The 24777-nt window shown below is 37.7% G+C and overlaps 1 protein-coding gene across 4 annotated transcripts in view; it reads left to right on the top strand.

Moving 5' to 3' along the window:
- LOC132129311 (low-density lipoprotein receptor-related protein 1-like) overlaps positions 1–24777 on the top strand; it is a 107472-nt gene that overhangs the window by 78315 nt on the left and 4380 nt on the right. For all 4 annotated transcript variants that reach the window (XM_059540856.1, XM_059540854.1, XM_059540857.1 and 1 more), the window contains 49 exons: positions 376–527; positions 651–775; positions 924–1298; positions 3408–3597; positions 4016–4220; positions 4414–4603; positions 5272–5397; positions 5488–5616; positions 5745–5864; positions 6016–6129; positions 6898–7047; positions 7158–7280; positions 7817–7933; positions 8437–8565; positions 8745–8867; positions 8984–9124; positions 9856–10043; positions 10147–10330; positions 10484–10569; positions 10660–10779; positions 10884–11071; positions 11538–11743; positions 13661–13849; positions 13944–14092; positions 14814–14907; positions 14996–15112; positions 15199–15318; positions 15421–15543; positions 16695–16820; positions 16940–17056; positions 18401–18507; positions 19185–19317; positions 19483–19605; positions 19768–19890; positions 19983–20114; positions 20447–20584; positions 20691–20810; positions 20900–21186; positions 21267–21445; positions 21546–21652; positions 21757–21876; positions 22008–22184; positions 22290–22430; positions 22733–22897; positions 23190–23351; positions 23517–23685; positions 23812–23913; positions 24249–24319; positions 24440–24533. In XM_059540856.1, the coding sequence (XP_059396839.1) occupies positions 376–527; positions 651–775; positions 924–1298; positions 3408–3597; positions 4016–4220; positions 4414–4603; positions 5272–5397; positions 5488–5616; positions 5745–5864; positions 6016–6129; positions 6898–7047; positions 7158–7280; positions 7817–7933; positions 8437–8565; positions 8745–8867; positions 8984–9124; positions 9856–10043; positions 10147–10330; positions 10484–10569; positions 10660–10779; positions 10884–11071; positions 11538–11743; positions 13661–13849; positions 13944–14092; positions 14814–14907; positions 14996–15112; positions 15199–15318; positions 15421–15543; positions 16695–16820; positions 16940–17056; positions 18401–18507; positions 19185–19317; positions 19483–19605; positions 19768–19890; positions 19983–20114; positions 20447–20584; positions 20691–20810; positions 20900–21186; positions 21267–21445; positions 21546–21652; positions 21757–21876; positions 22008–22184; positions 22290–22430; positions 22733–22897; positions 23190–23351; positions 23517–23685; positions 23812–23913; positions 24249–24319; positions 24440–24533 (7166 nt within the window). The remainder of the gene's footprint in view (positions 1–375; positions 528–650; positions 776–923; positions 1299–3407; positions 3598–4015; positions 4221–4413; positions 4604–5271; positions 5398–5487; positions 5617–5744; positions 5865–6015; positions 6130–6897; positions 7048–7157; positions 7281–7816; positions 7934–8436; positions 8566–8744; positions 8868–8983; positions 9125–9855; positions 10044–10146; positions 10331–10483; positions 10570–10659; positions 10780–10883; positions 11072–11537; positions 11744–13660; positions 13850–13943; positions 14093–14813; positions 14908–14995; positions 15113–15198; positions 15319–15420; positions 15544–16694; positions 16821–16939; positions 17057–18400; positions 18508–19184; positions 19318–19482; positions 19606–19767; positions 19891–19982; positions 20115–20446; positions 20585–20690; positions 20811–20899; positions 21187–21266; positions 21446–21545; positions 21653–21756; positions 21877–22007; positions 22185–22289; positions 22431–22732; positions 22898–23189; positions 23352–23516; positions 23686–23811; positions 23914–24248; positions 24320–24439; positions 24534–24777) is intronic.

The raw sequence follows: 24777 nt of genomic DNA, 5'->3' as shown, positions 1-24777 counted from the left end.
TAATAAACTTTTAGAAGATGATGATGATGATGATTGTTATTGTACACCTCTGTTCAGAAGATTGGGGTCAGTAAAAGTAAAAAAAAAAAAAAAATGTAAGAAATTATTTTATTTATTTTCAGAAAATAAAGACATTATAATTTAACTAAATATTTTTTTAAATGTTACTTTTTTTATGTATTTTTGAACTTTTTTTTTTTTTTTTTTTTTAAATAAAAACAAAACAAAAAAAATCTTAACAACCCCATACTTTTGGATAGTTGTGTTAATTTAATTGTTATTTTAATAAAAAAGAAATGAAAAATATATCCTAGCAGACAGTGAAACCACAAGATTATGGTAAGTGCTGAATCACTAATGTTGTATAATGTGTAGGAGAGCCTGCTATATTGGTGCGATGCCCGTACAGACAAAATTGAACGCATAAATCTGGAGACTGGAGAAAACCGTGAGCTGGTGCTGTCTAGTAACAACATGGACATGTTTGCTGTTTCTGTATTTGATGACTACATCTACTGGAGTGACAGGTGTGAACTCATTACCTCTTTACTATTAACTATAATTACCTTTAATAGCTGGCCGTTTCTCAAAGACGTTATATTGCAGTGGACTTTACAGGTAATAAGCTTCTTATCTTCTATTTCCAATAGGACACATGCCAATGGCTCCATCAAGAGAGGAAACAAAGACAATGCCACAGATATGGTGTATCTGAGAACTGGCATTGGTGTACAGCTTAAAGACATTAAAGTCTTCAACCGTGCAAGACAGCAAGGTGTGTATCTTTTTCTAAAGAACTTACTATTACTATATGGCATGGGTTTTCAATCATAAGATCCCCTCCACCCAGCTCTCAGACTACCAATAGACACCAGTATGTAAAAAGCTGGATTGGATTTTTAATATCTGAATATCGTTTGCAGGTACCAACATCTGTAAAGTGAACAATGGTGGTTGTGAACAGCTGTGTCTGTACAGTGGTAATGGCAATCGTACCTGTGCTTGCGCACATGGTATGCTGGCAGAGGACGGCCAAAGCTGCAGGGATTATGATGGCTACCTCCTCTACTCGGAGCGCACGATACTAAAGAGCATTCACCTCTCGGATGAAACAAACCTCAATGCTCCCATTAAACCTTTCGAAGACCCAGATCACATGAAGAACGTTATTGCCCTTACCTTTGACTACAGGGGTGGCGGTGGAAAGGGAGCCAACCGGATCTTTTACAGCGACATTCACTTTGGTAACATACAGCAGATCAGCGATGATGGCTCTGACCGCAAGACCATAGTAGAGAGTAAGTGACCGACCTTCTTTTTATTGCTCTGTATTGTGCAAACCAACTGGATAAAGCTAACAGCAATACTAACAGTGAACAATAATAATGATACTTTGTTTCATTGATCAAAAGTCTCGGTAAAGACAAAAAAATATATAATTAAAAAAAATGCTGTTTTTTTTAAGGTAGAAAAGTGGAAGATGAAAATGTAGTCAGCACCTACAATTGCATGAAGTAGTAAGAACACAAATGAAGTGCCACAAAGGCCAGTGGTGCATTGCAAGCATTGAAAAAGCATTGACCCTGTTATTTAAAGTTTGTGGCTGTTGTTGTGGACAGTTTCTTTCTGATATGCCATATAATGAATCAGTTAAAAAGTAAGCATGCATGCATTCAGCAGTGGTTTCAATTTTATAAAAAATCTAGCATGGACATTTTAGGTCCACTAAAGTACATTGCTTAACCATATACAGTTTCACATAATGATCCATCATCAAAGTGTTCCCAGGTAATTTGACATGTTTGACGTGAAAGCATAGAGCAGAGGATTGGCTACAACTGAGGAGCTCGCTAGCAGCCGGGCGATGATGGCGAAGTTGAGATGATGTGCGTTTATATTGTTATTATTGGTACCGATTAGCAAAAACATGAGGACGTAGGATGGCAACCAGCAGATGGTGAGGACTAAAAAACAGGATCGATTTCTTGGTCACCTTGTCCTGGTAGCGTTCCAGTTGTGGTGTGGTACCTTGCAGTTGTGTCCTTCGTAGGCAGCCAATTCCAGTATTATCGTGATTTGTCTTTCATAATTTGTAATGTGAAAACAGTTCCTCTCACATGTTATAACTATTAAACTTCAACTCTTATTTGAAATTATGGAAGGTGCTTACCTTACGGCCATCCATGATTGGTGTTTGCTTGTATTGATTGAATGAATCCAGGCTACCCTGCAAAATGTGATTTCCTGCATCTGTCAGTGGCTGCTATATTACAAACAGTTGATTCTACTTGAATCTAAGTGCCCAATGCGACTTTCGTCTTATAAACAATTATATGACTCTTCAGATTCATTCCAATTCCTTTAGCTTGGCTATTCCTGCTTTCTTTCTGCTGCAAAGAAAGCAAGTCGACTCACAGCATCTACTCTCTTAGAGGTACACCATAATGATCCTCCTGACCTCCGAGGTCAAAGTCCAGTGAATGGTTGTTCAGGTATCGTCATCTAATTCATCGATTGTCAGGTTTACTGACCTTTTCTTAGAACATCATCATTTCTGTGATGACGGTTAACGTGTTAACTTAGAAGTGGGCAGTGGCTGTTTATTCAGTATCTTGTTGTTCTTCAGTTTTAAGACTGATGTGTTTTACAGGATCATAAATGTTTTTTAGCAAATATAAACAGCTTGGTTGAGAGTCGTTCCCCTTTTATGGTGGAGTAATCACAGTCGTTGATGTGATGCAGACAGATACAGCGAAGCTCCTCACGGGCTCATACATTTTGTGTAGGGCGACTATTATTCAGTGTGACTTTGCCTATTAAGACTCTTTCGATGGCGCTGACTGAAGCGCATTGCTCCACACTGCTTCTTCCCCCATCGTTGTGTCTGAGACTCTTCCAGCAGTCCTCTCTTTGTGGAAGAACTAGTCACCGGGGTTAAAGAGATTCAGCGAGGGAGGGGTCTTGTATGCACAGGCACCCATCCATGAAATGACCGGATGACACTAAGCCACTAAACACACACATGCACCAGCAACAACAGCTATCTCTCAGCATGCTGAAGCCAACATACACTCATGTCATGGGATTAAACCCTTCACTGGGACAGGTTTTAAAAGAGATGTTTTAGACTCGCCCTGAATTGAATTACCCTATAAAAGTTCTATGATATTTATTCTGTTTGAAGTTGCCATCCTTTCATTTTTAACTATAGTATACTTTTGGAAGCAGTAGAGCTACAGGAACAGTTTATTCAAAGTAAATATAGTGTGTCTGTGCACAGAATTATAATTAAGAAAATTAGATGCAATAGAGTTGCTCTTGGATCAGAAATGAGCAGTCAAAACAGGATTCTCTATATGCTTTACTAGTGTAATACCATTCTACATTTCTTCATTTCTTTTGAACAGATGTAGGGTCAATTGAAGGTTTGGCTTATCACCGGGGTTGGGACACACTTTACTGGACCAGCTACACCACCTCCACCATCACTCGGCACACTGTGAACCAGAGTCGCACTGCAGCTTTCGACAGAGATACTGTGGTCACTATGTCTGGGGACGACCACCCCAGAGCCTTTGTTCTGGATGAATGCCAAGAGTATGAACGTTATAAATTTGCCATGATGCAATGCTGTTTTAATCATTCTGCTGGGCCTACAGTCCCAAGAGTTTGAATCAATATGCAGTATGAATTACTACCCTACCAAATACCAAAAACATTTTCTTTTTACTGCCAGATTAATAAAGAAATTATTTATAATTGTATTTAAAAACAATTATCACAAACCTTAATTTTAGCCTTGACTAAAGAAGTGATGTTCACATAGTAAATTATAAGAATTGATTTGTAATTTTATGCAATGATTTATTTTTTTTGCAATAATTTTGTTTTTATGTATGCAATAATGTATAATTATTGAATACTTTGATAATATATTTATTTAATAATATTACTTTTCCCTGTTACCTACTAAAAAAAATAAAAATAAATCAATTTTGTGTGCTCTTTCCTTCAGCTTGATGTTCTGGACTAACTGGAATGAACAGGCTCCTAGTATCATGCGAGCGTCTCTTTCTGGAGCAAACGTCCTGGTGATCATTGGCAATAATATCCGCACCCCGAACGGACTGGCCATCGACCACCGTGCTGAGAAGATCTATTTCTCCGACGCCACATTTGACAAGATTGAGCGCTGCGAGTATGATGGCAGCCGACGCTTTGTGAGTTCCTCTCTATTTGTGTCTTTATGTTTGTTCATTGGAAAGTGGGAGTTATTGACTTTTTCCTGGTAGATCGTGATTCTTAACAGCACAAAGTTCATGATCTTGATTCTTAGAGGACACACGCTACTATCATTGTACGCCTTGAAATTGTTTGCAAATGTGAATGAATGTAAATTGTACCTGTGATCAGGTGGTCATGAAGAACGAGCCAGTGCATCCTTTCGGTTTGGCTGTGTACGGTGACTATATCTTCTGGACAGACTGGGTGCGCAGAGCAGTGCTCAGAGCTAATAAATACGGCGCAGATATTAAAGTCCTACGTGCTGACATTCCTCAACAGCCAATGGGCATCATTGCTGTGGCCAAAGACACCAATAGCTGTAAGTTTTGTACTGAAGACTGACTTATCTTTGTGTTAGGGTTAGAAATTAGTTATGTTTTAAATCTTTTTTCAGCATGGCAATATCAGAAATATATCTTGATCTACGGTATATGTCTTATTTTTGAAATATACTTTATTTATAGTTATTATAGACAACTAAATCTAAATCCAGAAGAATTGCATTACTCAAATGTTAACCAAAATAAAATAAAATATAAAAACTTAAATCAATTTTATTTCAGCTAATTGACAACAATTTAAATTTTTTGATTTATTTATCCTGATGTACTAAAATAACTACAACTAAAAAAAAAAAAGACAAAAATACCAAACCTTTAAATGAAATTGAAATGACCACAGAAAATACAAACATTTTATGTGATTTAAAATATTAACAAAACTATAATAGTATACTAAAATAACCCGGCCCCGAAATGGCTTAAAAGAGTGAATAATTATTTATTTTTTATTTAGGTATTAATTTGTTTATTCAGCCTCATAGCACACATTATTGCATCCAAGTCAGTAAAATATTATAAAATTACAGTTGACCATAATAAGGACAATCTTCATATAAATGCCCTGATATAACGATCCATAATAAAGAATAGTATCATTTGCTTAAAAATATCTTTAAGTCATTTTTAAGAATGTGTGTGTCTGCAGGTGAGTTTTTTCCATGTCTCACAAATAACGGAGGCTGTCAGGACCTGTGTCTGCTCACATCAGAAGGACGAGTCAACTGCAGCTGCCGTGGAGAACGCAAACTCCTGGGAGACAACACCTGTGTCGGTGAGAGAGCTGACATCTAAAAGCCTGTTCTGAATATGTTTCCTCTAAAAAGTGCAGCTTAATATAAAAGCATATCTCTCTGTCTCCCAGCGGAGAACACAACCTGTAACAGCGTGGATGAGTTTGAATGTGGAAACGGCGACTGTATCGATTACAGTCTGACTTGTGACAGTCTTGGCCACTGCAAGGACAAGTCTGATGAGAAGCATTCCTACTGCGGTAAGCATGACACTGCATCTCTAGTCATTGCTTTGTAGTATTCAGAAGCATTTCATTATGTACCCTGTTAGTATCTGCTTGAAGTTTGAAGTGTACATTTGAACTCCCTCTCTCTTTTTTGTTTGCAGCGAACCGTATGTGTAAGAAGGGTTACCGGCGCTGCATTAACGGACGCTGTATCAAACACAGCTCCTGGTGTGACGGCACTGATGACTGTGGAGACGGTTCAGATGAGCTGCCGTGCAACAGTAAGTAGGGTGTGATTGTCTGTAAGGAATGGAGATATTAAGAGAAAGAAGAAATACAAACCTGAATTTATTTATTTTTCTGCACGGTTGAAAAAAAAAAAAAGAAGAAGCCGTAATAATTCTTCACTGTCACCTTTTCTGTTTACTTCAGTGACTCTGTGCAGCGCTGCTGAGTTCCAGTGCAAAGACGGTTCCTGCATCAGTAACTCTAGTCGCTGTAATCAGGTGGTGGACTGTGAGGACGCCAGTGATGAGATCAACTGCAGTAAGCACTCTAAAATCTTAAAATCTAAAAATATATGGTCTGGGAACCAAACCAAAAGTTTGTAGGTTCAAACCCCATTATATTCAAAGCTGTCTCTCAGATCTAGCTTGTCATGAGCTCTCTTTTATTTAAGGATCACAGTGATGATCTGGGGTTTTTATATTCAATTTAAAAAAAAGACCAGAAAAAAAAAAATTGCTCTCTGCGCTTTCATCATAGCCAGTGTCGGAAACAAACTTTTTTTATTTAGTGAAAATATTTGCTCGCTGGAACTGGCATTATTCTGGCATTTTTAGAATGTAATAACAATGATAATAATAAAAAGAGAAACTACTACTAGTAGCATTTTATTATTCTATTCTATTCTATATATATATATATATATATATATATATTATATAAAATGTTCTTATTATATATTTATTTTAAATATATATTTTTTTCTGCTATGCTAATATATTTTTACTACATAGTGTGATATTATTTATATATGTTGGTGTTTTGGGGTTGAAATGCTGAAAAATTGGTGAGAACCAGTGGGACTATGTTTGCATATGTACATAAACCAACAATTAAAAACAAAAAAAGCACTCTACTGAGCCATCTCTCGAGTAGCCAAAATGAGCCATGCCTACACAAGTTAGCATTTAAAAGGCAGGTTCCTTTTGAGTTTCATTCTAAAGCAGAATCTATGCAAGTGTAACTTTGGGGACACATGATCACATATTCTCTCGAGCAGATACCATCTTTAGGTACATTCTCTTTCAGGCCCCACTGACTGCTCCAGCTATTATCTGCTTGGAGTGAAAGGTGTGACCTTCGCGAGGTGTGAGTTCACTACTCTCTGTTACGCCCCCTCCTGGCGCTGTGATGGCTCCAATGACTGCGGAGACTTCTCAGATGAAAGAAATTGTCCAGGTCAGACTCTTCACACATCAGTATGCACTAACACATCCCCTTGTTTTCCCAGGAAAATAAAATGTGTGACATTACATAATGAAATTGACCTTTCACTTTCTGTCCCACAGAGAAAACGAAGCATAATTGTCCGGTGAACTTCTTTGCGTGTCCGAGCGGCCGCTGTATTCCCATGAGCTGGACCTGTGACAAAGAGAACGACTGTGAGAATGGAGCGGATGAGTCTCACTGTGGTCAGTCAATGTCTCCTGTTTAACTTACATTTTTCTGTTCTCGCTTTTTGTTTGATTTTATGGCATATCCATTTTAATTTTGTCTTAATACTTAATTTTTGGTGTACTTTTTGTTCTGAAGATGCAAAATCTGATCTTTTTATACAAGGAAATATTTGCCCCCTGGAATTTTCATGGCATAATATATAATAATAAAGAAATATTAAATATATATATATATATATGATTTTTTTATATTTTTTTTATTATTATATACCTTAATATAGTCATGCAAAATATCCATGTTTATTATAAAAAAAATTACATACTGTAGTTAAAAACCTGAAATAGAAAAGTTGTAAAAATTAACTACTACAACAGATTAGAATACAATAGAATTTATTATATCACTACCTCTAAACAGAGGTATTTTAAGGATCTGGGGCATTTTTGACAAGTCTGGTTAATGTCTGACCCTGACCACAGATACACCTGATAATTAAGTTTATCATATTTAGATTCACTGACAATGAGTTTGTTTACTGTTGTTTTCTCAGATAAGGTCTGTGCATCAAATCAGTTCGAGTGTGGGAACCATCGCTGTATCTCCAAATCCTGGGTGTGTGACGGCGCTGATGACTGTGGAGATGGTACTGATGAGGACAGCAAATGCAGTGAGTCACACTACAACTTACATCAACAAACAGAGCTCGTGTTTATCTCCACTGCAAGTAAACCCATTTTAATGCGCTCTGGGTCATACTCGTACCTTTGTTCATGTTTTTTGAGGATGTCATGCAATCTGTCCATGTTGGCATCTGTTTAATTTGGCGAGTTACCAACAGAAGAATTTGCGCCACAGTTGAGTTTGCTTGGACACACCACATTTGACATCAACAAATGTTTTTTGCCTCTTTTAAAAGGCTTTTTAGCTGATCGCACTATGCATGATTATATGGTTGGTTGCATTTTATTATTTGCATTAAGCATCGTTTTTATCGTTATATATGTACCTGTATGGAAAAATACTGAGGAAACTCAGTGGCTACCATCAACTATTTGTTTGCCGACATTTAATTTCTGTCTTTTATATTGACATAATGAATCTCAATGCCAATCTAATTGAGGTTGGAGGATGGAATGTATAAATAACCATGAGTTTATGTATCTCTTTCAGAGACAAAGACTTGCAGTCCAGAGGCCTTCCAGTGTCCTGGCTCTTACATGTGTATTTCTCAGCGCTGGAAGTGTGACGGAGATAAGGACTGTCCTGATGGAGCAGATGAGGGCATTAAGGCTGGTTGTGGTGAGTTGCAAGAGGAATTGATTATTTTGTGCTATGAAACTCTACCTATATTGTTCTAGTCACAAAATCCTTGGAAGGAGCTATTGCAAATGTAATATTTTTTTGTTTCTGCCTAATTTCTTGATATTTATTTAATCACTCTCTTTATTTCTATTTCTCTCTTTATTCATTCTCTCAAGTGTTCAATAAGACCTGCGATGACTCTGAGTTTCAATGTCAGAATTATCAGTGTATTCCCAAAAACTTCATGTGTGATCATGACATTGACTGCCGCGATGGCTCTGATGAATCGCCAGAGTGTGGTAAAGTGTACATTTTAGTGCATTTTAAAGTGTTTTTTTATTTTATTATTAGTCACCCAGACCAACGCAGTGAATCATATAATGAGTCAGATGTTGTGTTCCCTTTCATAATGTAGAATATCCCACGTGTGGGCCGAAGGATTTCCGCTGTGCTAATGGCCAGTGCCTGAAACAGAAGAACTGGGAGTGTGATGGAGAGTTTGACTGTAGAGACCAATCAGATGAAGCTCCCAAAAACCCACTTTGTACAGACTCAGGTGAGTATAGTAACCTTGAAGGACAAGGTGAAAAAAGTCTTCTAAAGGCTGTTACCACATTATTATTATTTTTCTGGTTGTAACAAAAAAAAAGGTAATATATTTTTAGTAATTTAAAGTGATAAAAAAAATGTGTGTGTGTGTATATATATACCGTATTTTCCGCACTATAAGGCGCACCTAAAAGCCTTTAATTTTCTCAAAAAACGACAGTGCGCCTTATAATCCGGAACTCCTTATATATGGATCAAGGCGCTCTGTCAAAATGTTGACATTCCCTTTAGCACAGCTCCATCTAGTGGATGCATGACGCAAACCCAGTCAAACTTTTGACTGCAGTATCTTCTATTCTATGGCCTTATATTCCTATATATATATATATATATATACATATATGTAGGTGCCAGGTGTGTAATGTCGTGTGTTAAAGGAGCTTCACTGCTTCAATAGAGAAACAACTTCCTGTTTCAGTGTTAGATTTGAATCGGCGATTGGGTTGGAGTGACTTTATGAATATTTGGTTATTGATGGGCTCTTACAGCTATGATTGGACTTTTTAAAATCTATTACACTAAGTTGAAGTTCCTTCATGTTCCATGTAAATCATAAATATGGTATTTTTCTCTACTTCTGTATTTATAAATAATGTCCATTACAGTCAGATTTGTCACTGATATTCTTTGGACCCAGAACAAAAATGTTAAAGGTTGTTGTTTTGTTTTTATCCATAGAGAGGCGCTGTAATGACACTGCCTTCCTGTGCACCAATGGCAAGTGTGTGAACGAGACATTGTTGTGTGATGGTAAGAATGACTGTGGAGATGGCTCTGATGAGCATAACTGCTTCATCAATGAATGCCTCAACAGTAAGCTGAGTGGCTGCTCACAGCTCTGTGAAGATCTCAAGATCGGCTTCAAGGTATGTATATATTTTTCCTTATTTACTCGTCATACTTTTGCAAGTTAATTAGTTGGACATATAACAGTGAATATATGACATGCCCCTTGCCCGGCCCCTGCAGTGCCGGTGTCATCCAGGTTTCCGTCTGAAGCAAGATGGAAAGACCTGTGTAGATGTGGACGAGTGCATCACCACGTACCCCTGCGCTCAGCGTTGTATCAACACTCATGGAAGCTTCCACTGCCTCTGCGTCGATGGCTTTGTGCCACGTCCCGACGACCCCACCAGCTGCAAATCCACATCTGGTGAGCCCTCTCCCTCTCCACCTATGTTCTAGGTTTATTACCCATGGGAGTGTGTTTCTTTCTCAGAGTAAGAAGTATACAATACAGAATGTAATAAAAAAACTGGCATTGCTAGTTGAAGTTGTTTAGTCATTTCTGTTGCTTACATTTCAGACGAGGAACCTTTCCTCATTTTTGCTAACCGCTACTATCTGCGAAAACTCTACTTGGATGGATCTAACTACACTTTGATTAAGCAGGTGAGATGTCATAAGATGTCAAAAGGCCAAATTTGTCATTTGTAGGCTATTGTAATTTTCTAACTGTTACTATTTTGTGTGTGTTATCAGGGGCTCAATAACGCAGTGGCTCTGGACTATCATTACGCGGAGCAGATGATCTACTGGACTGACGTGACTACACAAGGCAGCATGATCCGCCGCATGAACATCAACGGCAGTAACGTGCAGGTCTGTGTAGTTTCTTTAATATAATTCCACCGCTGACAGAATTCATTACCTATGTCTTCTTGTTTTGATTGGCTGGTGGGCATGTTTGATTGGCTGTTGGATAGGTGCTGCACAGAACCTCTCTGAGTAACCCTGATGGACTGGCTGTGGACTGGGTTGGGGGAAACTTGTACTGGTGTGATAAGGGCAGAGACACAATTGAGGTGTCCAAGCTGAATGGAGCTTACAGAAGTGTGCTGGTCAACAGCGGCTTGCGAGAGCCCAGAGCCGTGGCTCTGGATGTGAGGAATGGGTGAGAGTCTAAACTCGGTACCCTAACAGTTCCTGATCTTGCATCATGTCTTATATGAGCCAGCCGGATTATCCCAATAAATTGCTAGATTATTTTCTAGGGCTGTGAGTCTATTAAAATTGTGATCGAATTACATGATATCCTCAGTAACTAACCAAATGAATTGAAATTAATTGCATATCAGCATTTTCCTAAAAAAAAAAAAAAAAAAAAAAAGAAGATAATTGATGAGTGAATAATTGAATTTCTTTTACAACAAATATCTATCATTTAAGTTAAATAATTTAAAGAAAATATATAATTAATTGTAAATAAATTAATGTTCTAAATGTAAATAAAATATTTATATATAAATAATATAAAATAGCCTAGTGTTTTCTCATAATGGATCTATGTAAATATGTTGTTATTGTTTAAATAATTAATTAACACATTATGAGCTTGCTTGACTTTGGATTATTTCCAGGTATCTTTATTGGTCAGACTGGGGTGACGTGCCACATATTGGCCGCATCGGCATGGATGGCACAGATCGCCACATCATCATTCAAGATAAGATCACATGGCCTAACGGCTTGACGCTAGATTTTATTAATGACCGCATTTACTGGGCAGACGCTCGTGAAGACTACATTGCTTTTGCCAGCCTGGATGGATCCAACAGACACATTGGTGAGTGCAAACACACACACACAAACACACACACACACACACACACTGCTTATTAGGACATTTTTTCTTCAGGCAATTAGTTTAGACAAACAAGTGACCCAGCCTTCAAGTCGCCAATGAATGACATCATAGGCGTCCATTTACATATTACAGTCAATCTGATGTTTTTGAGACTGGTATGTGCTATAGACAGGCGGTGAGGAGGAGGTTTATTTCCATATGAATTCCTTATATTCAGAAAGCTTACACAAGAACATGCTAGCTCCTCTGTCCCAGATTGAAATATTATCTTATAAACATAATGTAGTTTGATTCACATTAACGTCTACCACCATCAAGCAAGTAGACATGTTTTTTGGCCGATTGTAATTGTCAAAAATGCCAAGTTGAAAGATCTTGTTTTTCTCCACTCTTTTGAAAAAGTTATTTAATGGTATTTTATTTCATATATATATATATATATATATATATATATATATATATATATATATATATATATATTAGTGCTGTCAACGTTAACGCGTTAACGCATGCGATTAATTTTTGTCTGGTTTAACGTGTCAAAATATTTAACGCAATTAACGCAGCATCCGTATTTTCTGCCATCCGTTGGCTATCTTTACATTATATGATCACGCTCTTATTCATTTAAATGCTTTTAAACATTTCAAGCGCGGCAAGACAAAAGAGAATGCGCTGTCTGTGAATGCCCTTATGTGACACATACACACGTACACACACACACACACACACAATGCATAGACAGGGCGCCAGAATTCAGCTCTCTTTTGCGCTTGAACTAACAATAAACATCCCAAAGTGCCAGTTTTGTCGATTATCCTCATAAGAGCAATCTTAAATGATTTATATAAAGTCTAAAATGAACAAAAAGAGTTGTGAGAGAATGAGGCGAGATCCATAGACAGTATATAAACGGTGAGATCCGTGTGTCTGTCTGCTCTTAAAGGGACAGCAGCCAATAAAGCTTCCTGTCAGTAAAGTTAAAGAACAAAGGGAACAGAGAAAATGACTCGCTGCTCTTGACTAAATAACTTTTGTAGCTTTAATAAGGATTAACTATTTAATTTATAGTTTATGCAGTGCAGACTGCATATAACTTTGATAACTTTATTAAATTTCTGTATATTTCCTAACTGTTAAGACAGGAAGGGCAGGAGTAAACATGACATTTATTATGGGTTTATGTTAGCATTGTTTTAAGTTTACTTAAATTAAAAACTGTTATATTTTTGAAGCCTAATAATAAATGTAAAAAAAAAAAAAAAATCAGTAGCCGTATTAATATCAGTAATACTGGCCTTCATTCATAAAAAGATGCCATTTAAACAAGTATTTAAAATATACTGTCTTTATGTTGTTTCTACATTAATTTGATTAACTGTGAAATTATTACATTAAAAAATATATTAAAAACGTACAAAAACATTTCTTTTTTTATTGCGATTAATTGCGATTAATCACAGAAAAAATGTGTGATTAATCTAAAGTTTTTAATCGATTGACAGCACTAATATATATATATATACATTTCTTTATAAAGATATTTAGACTTTACAATCAAATATAAAATGTATCTAAACAAAAAGAGTAGTGTTGGCAATTAACTAAAAAAATGTTTAATTTGAAGTACTTAAGTACTAAAATGAATACTTTTCTTGTACAATCAGTAATTAAAATCAAAATCAGTTATTAAAATATTGGTCAATATGTTTGATTTGTATAGTTCTTTCCTGCTATGCAATCAAGGCCATGCTGATGGGAAAATGATATTAACCAATGATACTATAACTTTTTATAATCCATTCAAATCTGATGGATAAAATCAAGTTTCACCCTTATTTAAATTTTATGTTTGTTGCTTTAGTAAATGTGAGTCTTGTGCTCTTTTCCCCATAGTGCTGACTCATGACATCCCTCACATCTTTGCCATGACTCTGTTTGAGGAGTACATCTACTGGACCGACTGGGAGACCAAGTCCATTAACAGAGCTCACAAAACCCTGGGCACCAACAAGACCATGTTGATTAGCACCCTGCACAGACCCATGGACATACACATCTATCATCCTTCCAGACAGCCTGAGGGTGAGAAGATACACACTGCTGTTCATGGAAATATTCCTGCGGTGTTTGATGTGGTATCTGAGCTTTCTCCCCTCTGATGCTCTTGTGACTGCAGTGTCAGGTCACCCGTGTCAGGAGGAGAATGGTGGCTGCAGTAACCTGTGTTTGCTCTCACCTGGAGGAGGCTACAAGTGCGCCTGTCCCACCAACTTCTATCTGGCTGCTGATGGAAAACAGTGCCTGTCTAACTGTACTGCCAGCCAGGTGTGTGTGTGTGTGTGTCCAAAATTCAGAATGCCTCTGCACATTTTACTTTCAATATTCATTATTCTCAATGACGGTTCTTATTAGAGTCTCATTAAAAAGGTACTGAAAGTGCTAACACATTAACTACAAAAATATTATGGGATTTATCCTAAGTCTTTTCAACATAATGTCAGTGTTTATTGCACTGTCATTAATTTATGATGGTTAAATAAAAAAGAATGTTGTAGTATTTCTAAACTCCTTCGTCTTAACTAAATAGATTAAGCAACATTAGCAGTTCTATTAAATAATTTAAAAATAACAACTTTTTTATTTATAGCCGTGTTGTTAGCATTAACAAAAACATATATAGTAAAGTATATATAAGTATATATATAATAGAAAAGTGAAAAATAAACATTAAATGGAAAAAATGGAAATAGGTTACATTTAAAGTACTAATATTACTAATATTATTTATTTGTATTCATATATATTTATAATATTATAATATAAATCTTTTAAAAAAAGTTTATTTTATTTAATTGTTTTGGCATTTTGGTAATGAGAAGTTCAGTTGAATTGAAATGAAAATGTCACCATGCAAAAAAAACTTAATTGTCATCATGGTTTTTTTGTTTTTTTCTTGAAATATGACCTGGACATGTTTTTGTCAGAAATGACACTCGGCTGATTGTCTGTGCTCCTCTGCTTCTCTTTTGGTTCTCTCTGACTGTAGTTTGTCTGCAAGAATGATAAGTGCATTCCCTTCTGGTGGAAGTGTGATACTGAGGATGACTGTGGAGATCGCTCAGATGAACCTGCCGATTGCCGTAAGTATAAGGGCTTTAACTGTGAGTGACACCATGGACATCCTCAAACATAAATAAAATTCTCATGCTCTCTGTTCTTGGTCTTTAGCTGAGTTTAAATGCAGGCCAGGCCAGTTCCAGTGCGGCACAGGTCTCTGCACCAACCCGGCTTACATCTGTGATGGAGATAATGACTGCCAGGACAACTCCGATGAAGCCAACTGTGGTATGATGTCCAATCAATTGTGTAGTACTGAAATAATCATCTTTAGGACATTGGCTTAGTTATCACTCATTTTTGTCCTTGTTCAGACATCCATGTTTGCCTGCCCAGTCAGTTTAAGTGCTCACATCCTAGTCGCTGTATTCCTGGAATCTTGCGTTGTAATGGTCAGAACAACTGTGGCCAGGGAGAAGATGAGAAGGACTGTCGTAAGTCCTCCTATTCATTGAAAAATGGAATGTTTTGATGTCCATGCATGAGGCTGTTTTCTGATGAGCTGATTGGCTGGATGTCATTGTGATGTCTTGTAGCTGAGGTGACCTGTGCTCCTAACCAGTTCCAGTGTGCCATCACCAAACGCTGCATACCTCGAGTCTGGGTGTGTGATCGAGACTATGACTGTGTGGATGAATCTGACGAACCGGCCAACTGCAGTAAGAAAATAAAAAACCAACAACACATGACTTCTAAAGCCACTTTATTCATTTGATGGCAACTTGATATTACAAATGTACTTTTTTTTTTTAATCAGCAGACAAACTGCCGAAAATGCTATCATAGGATTGTATTCAGAATTTTCTCAAAATGATATATTTAATGTAGTGTTTGTCTCAAGTTCACTTTCTTTTTGTATCTTAATTATTTATCCTTTTTGTCTTTCACTTATATGCATCTGCTTTAGGGCTGTCACTTTTTATTCGATATTCGAATATGCATTCGAACATGACGTGAAATATCCATAATCGAACTAAATAAAATATCCGGGTGTTAAAATGCCATGTGTAGCGCATTTTTTACAGTCTATGATTAGACCATTTGTTTTTTATTTATTATTTGCCATCTTATCTAGTAGAGGGCACTCTAGACTTATTGTAGCGTAGGCCCATGACCAAATCACGCGAATAAAAGCTAGTAGCCAGGCAGGCACGTCTGTGCGTTCCGAACGTGTGTTCTCCACCGCGGGGAACATTGTAAATAAAAAGAGAGCCGCACTTAATCCAGATCAAGTTGATAGACTGGTGTTTCTTGCAAACAATATTAAGAAATTAATTAGGCTAGGCTATATGCCTTACTCCTGCTGATGTTTAAGTTGTCACGTTATTGTTTGTGCCTGTTCTGTATCGTTTTTTTTTTTCTTTTTTCATTTAGCCTAATGTTGTCAGATATGCATAGTGGCACTTCATATAGATTGATATTCTAAGTTGATAACCTGCTGTTTCAAACATTAAGTAAAAAAAGAATAATCCAGATAGTCCTGTTTATGACTCACTGTTAATACATTTGTGATTGAATCTCCATTAGGCTATGGTGTTTTTTTGTTTGTTTTTATGTGCGGGGGGCGGGCACGTAGATATTCGAATATATTGCATGATATTCGATATCCGTTCGAATTTGATTTTTCTCAAAAGTGACAGCCCTAATCTTCTTATAATATGTCTGTTAAGTTTATTAACCTGTTTTTAACAGATTTTATCGTTATTGCTATAAAAATAGCCATGGATGATAATATTTCATAAAATAATCAAATAAATGAAATGAATGATTGACTGACAGACCTAATTAAAGCGGTTTGTGTTTTCTACAGCTCAGATGAAATGCGGTGTGGACGAGTTCCGCTGTAAGGACTCAGGCCGCTGTATCCCGTCCCGTTGGACATGTGATGGAGAGGACGATTGTGGAGACGGCTCAGATGAGCCCAAAGAGGAATGCGGTACGACAGCCTTACTTTTCTGTATTTAAATGTGCAAGTTATGCAAGTTATTTTTTTATTTCTTATGAATGTTTTTATTTCGATATAAGTGATTGATTTTTTTATTTATCTTGAGGTAGATGAGAGAACATGTGAGCCGTACCAGTTCCGCTGTAAGAACAATCGCTGCGTGCCGGGCCGCTGGCAGTGTGACTATGACAATGACTGTGGCGATAACTCCGATGAGGAGAAGTGCGGTATGTATCTTTATCGACTTCCCCTTTGCACACCTTGGATTGCATGAATGCTCACAGCCAGTTATAGGACTGAGTCTTGTGGTTTATCATTACTTGTGACCATCACATATGTCTGTGGGAGGCATTGTGGGTATTTTGTCCTATGTCATGGCTCACTCACGTTGCATCTCACTTCATGTGTCTCTGTTCTTCATTTCACACTGATCCATTGGCTTGACTCAGAGGTAGGTGTCTGCTCCCTCCAAACCACTTATTCCTGGCTCCCTTCCCTTCTCCTCTATTCTCATCTCCCAATGAGTTAATTTTCCTCCTCCAGTGTAACTTCTAGCAGTGAACATTTACTGTTTATAAGCTCAGATCTTGAAACTTGAATAAAGTTGGATTTGGGTTTGTATTGTCTTTACTGTGGTTTTGTTGTCTTAAAAATTAAAAAATGTTTACAATGATTCGGAACTAATCTCAGCCTGAAATGAACACACACACACCATTTTTGGTTTGATTCAGCTGTATTTATTCAGTGCAGCTTATAACATCCAAGTGAAAGATATAAGATGGAGCATGGAGGTGGTGATATCCTGTTGTGAGGGTGTTTCTCTACAGCAGGGACTGCAGCACTTGTCAGGATTGAAGGAAAAAAGGATACCATCAAATTCCTGCCCTACCAGAAAGTTGTCAACTTTAAGAAGGTTTACTTTCCTACGTGACAATAATCCAAAGCACACAGCAAAACTGTGTACACAGTGGTTGAAGGAGAAAAAGAGGAACCCCATTGACGATCTGTGGAATGGCTTCCACAAACAGTCACCATCTAATTAAACTGAACTCGAGCAGTTCTGCAGAGAAGAGTGTGCAAATATTGAAAAATAAAGTCTAATTGTGCAAAGTTATTAGAGATAACATATATGTTACAAGTTGCACTGAGTAAATACAGCTGGATAAAACAAAAACTGTGTTCTTCATTTTAGGCTTCAAACCAACAAAATTTTATTTATATATAATTTATATAAATGGAAATTGCTCTTTTTAGAGTGCAATCTCTGTAAAATAATTATATATATACATACATACATACATACATACATACATACATACATACATACAAATAGTTGTTTTTGTTTTTTTGTAATCACAAATGAATGGAAAATTCGTAATATCATGGAAATTGATCATCATCATTATGTGGGATCCCTGAACGTGTTTGTATATTTTCTCACTCTCTAAGCTGACCTCTTGACCTTGTCTTGAAACGTGCCCCTTTCCTTCCTCCTGGTTTCCTTGTTGTTGTAGTTATTGTGCTCTGTGGTTTTTCTTCAGTATTAACATTTATTTCTCTTTACCTACCAGTGCCACGTCAGTGCTCTGAAAGTGAGTTTGCCTGCACTAATGGCCGTTGTATTGCTGGGAGGTGGAAGTGTGATGGAGATAATGACTGTTCAGATGGATCTGATGAGGTACTGTGGTTCACTGGCCCTCTTCACCACCTCATATAAAATGGGTATAGCCAGTCTAATAACTGCAATAACCAAGGGACCATTTAATTAAAGCTTAAATGCAATGTTCCTTGATTCAACCAAAATAAAGTCACTGGTAAACCAAGTGACTCTTCTTGAAATATATGGAAAAAATCTTGACATGGGGCGCATTAGGTACTCACAGGCAAAACTATGGGTGCTCTAGAAAGGGAGCAAAATGTCAAAAATAATAGATGGATCCTGTAGCAAAACAGAGAAAACGACGTCCAGGCACTCACAAAAAAAGCAAAGTAAAAAGCCTATTCTAAAACAGGGCTACTTATTTAAAAAAAACACCAATGCTTATCAGCCCAAGCGGGCCTTTCAAAGGATTTTAATTTTTTTATTTTTTTGCAACAGGATCCACCTATTATTTTAAACTTAGCCATTAGTTTGAAGACACTTTAATTAATTTTGTTTCTCATGATTTTAAAAACCGATAAAAAAGAATGTGCTAAGAAATATAAATATAGTTTAGGTTTCTTTAACTGATTGATTTTTGTTGTTACTGCATCCAGTAGGTCCATTTATGACACTCAGCACTTTATTTTAATATAATATAATATATGAAATAATGGTAATAATTATATTAGATAATATATTGTTGTGTCTTTTAGCATGGCTGTGAGCTGAAGTGTGAGGAGGATCAATTCCAGTGTAAAAACGGCCACTGTATCCCACTTCGCTGGCACTGTGATGCTGATGCTGACTGCATTGATGGCAGTGATGAAGAGAGTTGTGACAGTTCTGGTGAGTATGCATGTCTGATTCTTTCTATATATATATATATATATATATATATATATATATATGTGTGTGTGTATATATATATATATATATATGTATATGTGTCAGGTGTCCTTTTTAAAATACAATTTATCTCATGTATCTCATTTTTTTTCCTCTTTCTCTCAGTGGCGCGGCACTGCCCCCATGATGAGTTCCAGTGTAATAACACTCTGTGTAAGCCACTGTCCTGGAAGTGTGATGGGGAGGATGACTGTGGAGATAACTCTGATGAAAACCCTGAGGAATGCAGTAAGAACTCACACACATAACTGAATTGTAATAAAAATGATCAGCGTCCCTGACAATTATCTGCTATATATTTGCAGGGTTTTTTTGGTTGGCGATAAATCGAAAGCTAACATGAATACATGGTAAGCTCAGACTGTAAACACTTTCCTTTCTGTAATTCAGGAAACTTCCAGTGCCCACCCACTAGAAATTTCCGTTGTTGGAATAATCGCGTGTGTCTCTGGAGTGGAAAGCGCTGTGATGGTGTGGACAACTGCGGAGACAATTCAGATGAAACCAACTGTGGTGAGTCTTCTGCTCTGACAAGTCTCAGTGTTTTTGTTTCAGACTCAGTGAGTGTTTTCATGACCTTTGCGACATGGTTCATTTTTATGTAGGAAACCACACATCCACATGCGATAAAGACCAGTTCAAGTGCAGCAATGGCAAATGCATCACTGCCAACCTGAGGTGCAACTTCTTTAATGACTGTGAAGATTACGGGTCAGATGAGATTGGCTGCAAGACAGGTAAGGTGCTGCCACCTTATGGTTCAACGTCGTGCAGGAACCCCCGATCACGAAATAATTTTGTAACTACAACTCCTTTATATAAAGACAATGTCATGAAAAGTATTTAGCGAAATCCTAAAATGTAATGGAAAGTAAAAAATAACAAAACTTAAACTTATTTGTTTTCCAGTATTTTAGTCAACACATTTCACCATCAGTATTAAATAGCTTGTCATAATGCCAGTGTCAATGTTTGTGGATAAAATCTGCTTTTAATTTATAGTTTGATATTTAGAAAGGCTTCTTAAATCCTGATAGAATTTACTTTGTGTCCGTCTGTGTGTTTGTAGACACCATGCTGAACGACTGTAAGAGTAACAAATCTATGTGTGGAGATGGCGATGAGGCTCACTGCATTTCCAACGGCACAGACACGTTCTGTTCCTGCAAACAGGGTTTCCAGAACGTTGGACACAACACCTGTGAAGGTACATGGTCTGCCATCTTAAAAAGATGGCATTTATGTCATTGAAGGTTATCACCAACTGCAACATGCAGGTCAACATTTGCTAAATTGTTTTGTTGGGTTTTTAGATAAGAATGAGTGCAAGCAGTTCGGCATATGCTCTCACATATGTAACAACACCAAGGGCTCCTACAAGTGCAGCTGCCACAAATACTTCACCAGGATTAACAACACATGCAAGGCTGACAGTATGTGCTGATTTTATTCTTTAAAAGCCTCACTTAAGAGTTGTCCGACGGAATCACTTATCAAAATCTTTTTTTTTGTCCACCTGCAGATCAGAACATTAGTAAACAGGTCCTCTACATTGCGGATGATAATGAGATCCGCAGTCTAAATCTTGATATGCGCAAATGGGTTTATGAGCAGACATTCCAGGGCGACGCTAACGTGCGCATTGATGCCATGGACTTACACGTCAAAACCAACCGCATTTTCTGGACCAATTGGCACACGTCTGGCATTTCCTGTTTCCAGCTACCCTCTCCATCCTCACCATCAGGTCCTATGTCCAACTCTCACCGCAACACGAGGCAAAGTGAGGGCAGCATCACCAACCTCGATGTAAGTCAAGGCATTCAGTGTTCAATATTCAACTTTGTTTTGCGATAACTTTTCAGAATTTTTTCCTGTCTCCTCTTCAGATTCCAGGTTTGAAGATGCCACGTGGAATCGCAGTAGACTGGGTGGCTGGTAATCTCTATTGGACCGATTCGGGACGTGATGTGATCGAGGTTGCTCAGATATCAGGCCAGCACAGGAAGACACTGATTTCTGGCATGATTGATGAGCCTTATGCCATTGTAGTGGATCCTCAGAGAGGGTAAGAAGCACCATGTTTCTATACTGTTTGTTTTTATTAATGCAGTTGCTTCAAATAGATTATTTCATTGATATTCATTTCTTTTTGTTTCATATTTCAGAACCATGTACTGGACTGACTGGGGGAATCATCCAAAGATCGAGACGGCAGCCATGGATGGGACTCTCAGACAAACCCTGGTCCATGAGAACATCCAGTGGCCTACAGGTCTTACCAGCGCAAAGCTGATTTTAACCATCTGTATCCAAGAAATAAGTTCAATGTATTAAAATTAAATCCATGTGTTAATACATATGTCTTCTCTAAAAAAGGTCTTGCAGTGGACTACTTCAATGAGCGTCTGTACTGGGCAGATGTCAAGCTCTCTATGATCGGCAGTGTGCGTCTAGATGGCTCTGACCCTGTTGTGGCTGTATCCAACATCAAAAACAGTTCAGTAACACTGTTATGCTCTGGTGTTAAAGCTCATGCATCACTGTATCAGCTAAAATGTATATTTAGCTATTAAAAAAATATACACTTCCGTTCAAGGAGTTAATCAGCTTCTCCCTCTTTCTTACAGATCTCCTCCACCCCTTCAGCATTGATATCTTTGAGGATTACATTTATGGAGTTACCTACACCAATAACTTTGTCTTCCGGGTTAATAAGTTTGGCAAAGGTCAGGCAGAGAATCTGACCACTGGCATCAACCACGCCACTGACATAGTCCTATATCACCGCTACAAACAGCCTGAGAGTGAGTGTCTGTTAAAGTGTGTGTGTGGTTTGGACACATTTTTTAGGATCTGATTGCAAATGTGAGTCTTTTACCGCAATCTAATAAGTGTATTTTTTTTTACAGTGACTAACCCATGTGATAGGAAGAAGTGTGAATGGTTGTGTTTACTCAGTCCCAGTGGGCCTGTGTGCACATGCCCTAACAACCACATCCCCTACAACGGTACCTGTACAGAGGTGCCACCAGCAACCCAGTCCCCATTAAGTAAGACCCTACAGTCTGCTACTACTTTTACACTACTTCATTTTATACCACAGCCAGAGCAATGCTGAAGCCACTTGTTACAGTGAAATATAGAATAAACATTTTATCGATCACACCAGTTATTCAAAAATCATTGTAAATATTGTGTATAAACTGTTTTAGAGCTTGACTGAATGCATGTATTAAAAAAAAAATGTCTGATACCTCATGAGAATACATACATTTCTCAGGCATTTCTTAAAACTTAACCTTAAACTTAAATGTTTATCCAGGTGATCATCTATAACATTTTTTTATTTTAGCTCCTACATGTAATGTTCAGTGCCAGAATGGCGGCAGCTGTTTCGTCAATGCATGGAACCAGCAAAAATGTCGCTGTCCCACCAGTTACAGTGGAGAACGCTGTGAAATCAACCAGTGCAGAGACTACTGTCAGAACGGAGGAACCTGTTCCCCATCACGCACAGGTACAGATACTCAGACACATTGTGCCATCGTGGCCAGGGCTCTGCACATTTATCTCTATAGAAGGAAAGAAAGTCGTGACATTTGCCAAGTATGGAAACCCGTACTCTGAATTGGTACTCTGCATTTAACCCATCCAAGTGCACACACACAGTGAGAAGTGAACACATCATGAACACACACCCGGAGCAGTGGGCAGCAATTGGGGGTTCAGTGCCTTGCTCAAGGGCACTTCAGCCATGGGTATTGAGAGTGGAAGGTACAGCAGCAACACTTTCTGTTTCCTCTCTTCAGGTGCTCCTACCTGCCGCTGTCAGACTGGTTTCACTGGCCCCAAATGTAACCTGCACGTTTGCAACAACTACTGCCAGAATGGGGGCAACTGCACTGTCAGCCAGGGCAACCAGCCAACCTGCCGTTGTCCAAAGGGCTTTCTGGGTGACCAGTGCCAGTACAGTGAGTTTAATTACTTGTCACCCTAAACAGAGGATTCAGTCATTTATAAAATCTCAGTTGTCCTAATGTTGTTTTCTTAGTAGCTTTTTGCATACAAACAAAAGTCTTACTAATAATTGAAGCATACATATAAAGCCAATAAGTACCTAAAATCAATCTGTGCAGGTCACTGTGAGGACTTCTGTAAGAATGGAGGTACTTGTATGGAGATGATAAATGGCACTAAGCAGTGTCAGTGTTCTGACTTGTACTTTGGTCCTCAATGTGAGCTGAGCAAGTGTGAATACTGTGGCACGGGCAAGTGTGAAGTGCTACGCGGCGGAATAATATGCACGTACGTACCAGCATATTCGACTCACTGATCTTTCAGTCTTCCAGCAATGAGTTGTATAAATATGGATTTGAATCAGCTGTGTACTGTTTATTTTGGTGCTATGATAATTTATATTCTTCTGTGTAGATGCGCTGATAAAATCCAGCGGCCCACCTGTTACACCTGTGATGACTTCTGCATTGAGGGCCAGTGCTTTGTAGACCCTCATTCTAAGCTGCCACAGTGCAGGTAAAGTGGACAGAGCTGTATAAAATAAATTGCTTTTACGTTCTTGCAAATTTTTTGTTGGTAAAATTTCAAAAGAAAAAACACCAATAGATAAAATAAAATAAAATTAGACTGCAAACAGAATAAAGAAAATGAAAAACAAAGGTAGGCCTATTACTGAACCTTGTGGTACCCCAGATAAAAAATGATCTACATGAATGTCCTGAGTCCTGATGTCTGTAGCATGATCTTAAAAACATATTAACAAGATTCTCTATTAGAATTGCCAAAACAATAGAATAGCCACGTTTGAACTAAACACTGTCAAGATTACCAGTGATGTATGTGTTATGTAGGTGTCACACGGGCTGGTCAGGTTTCCGCTGTGAGCTCAATATCGCCCCTGTTAAAAACTCAGACTCTGGAAGTAAGTGCCAGCATTTCTTTAAATCTCTCTCAGATTCTTATTCAGTTTGGGAAGGTTAAGGTGTGCCTGTCGCTATGAAGAAATCTGGGCAATAATAATGCATGTTTTTTCTTTGTGTAGATACTTCATCTGTGGTCATCCCAGTGATGTTACTGCTCTTACTTGCACTGTTAGTAGTTGGTGCCATCTTGTGGTACAAGAAGAGAATGCGTGGGTAAGTACATACAGTATATCAATTTTAGCATGTACAGAGGAACTCTTAGACACTCTAGGACAATAGCCAAACTTATTTTGTTTATTGATCAAAATAAAAAATTCCTGTTATCTCCCTAATTTTTCTGTAGAGCAGGGGTCTTTTACTTTTTCACTTCAAGGGCTTTGGTAATTTATTTAATATAATGATTATATATTATACTATAGTTATTTATTTGGCTGATGAAAATATTTTACATGTAATT

The sequence above is a fragment of the Carassius carassius genome, chromosome 46 (assembly GCF_963082965.1).
Source record: "Carassius carassius chromosome 46, fCarCar2.1, whole genome shotgun sequence".
NCBI lineage: Eukaryota > Metazoa > Chordata > Actinopteri > Cypriniformes > Cyprinidae > Carassius > Carassius carassius.
The sequence above is the reverse complement of the archived record's forward strand: the minus strand, read 5'-3'. Positions and strand labels throughout refer to the sequence as shown.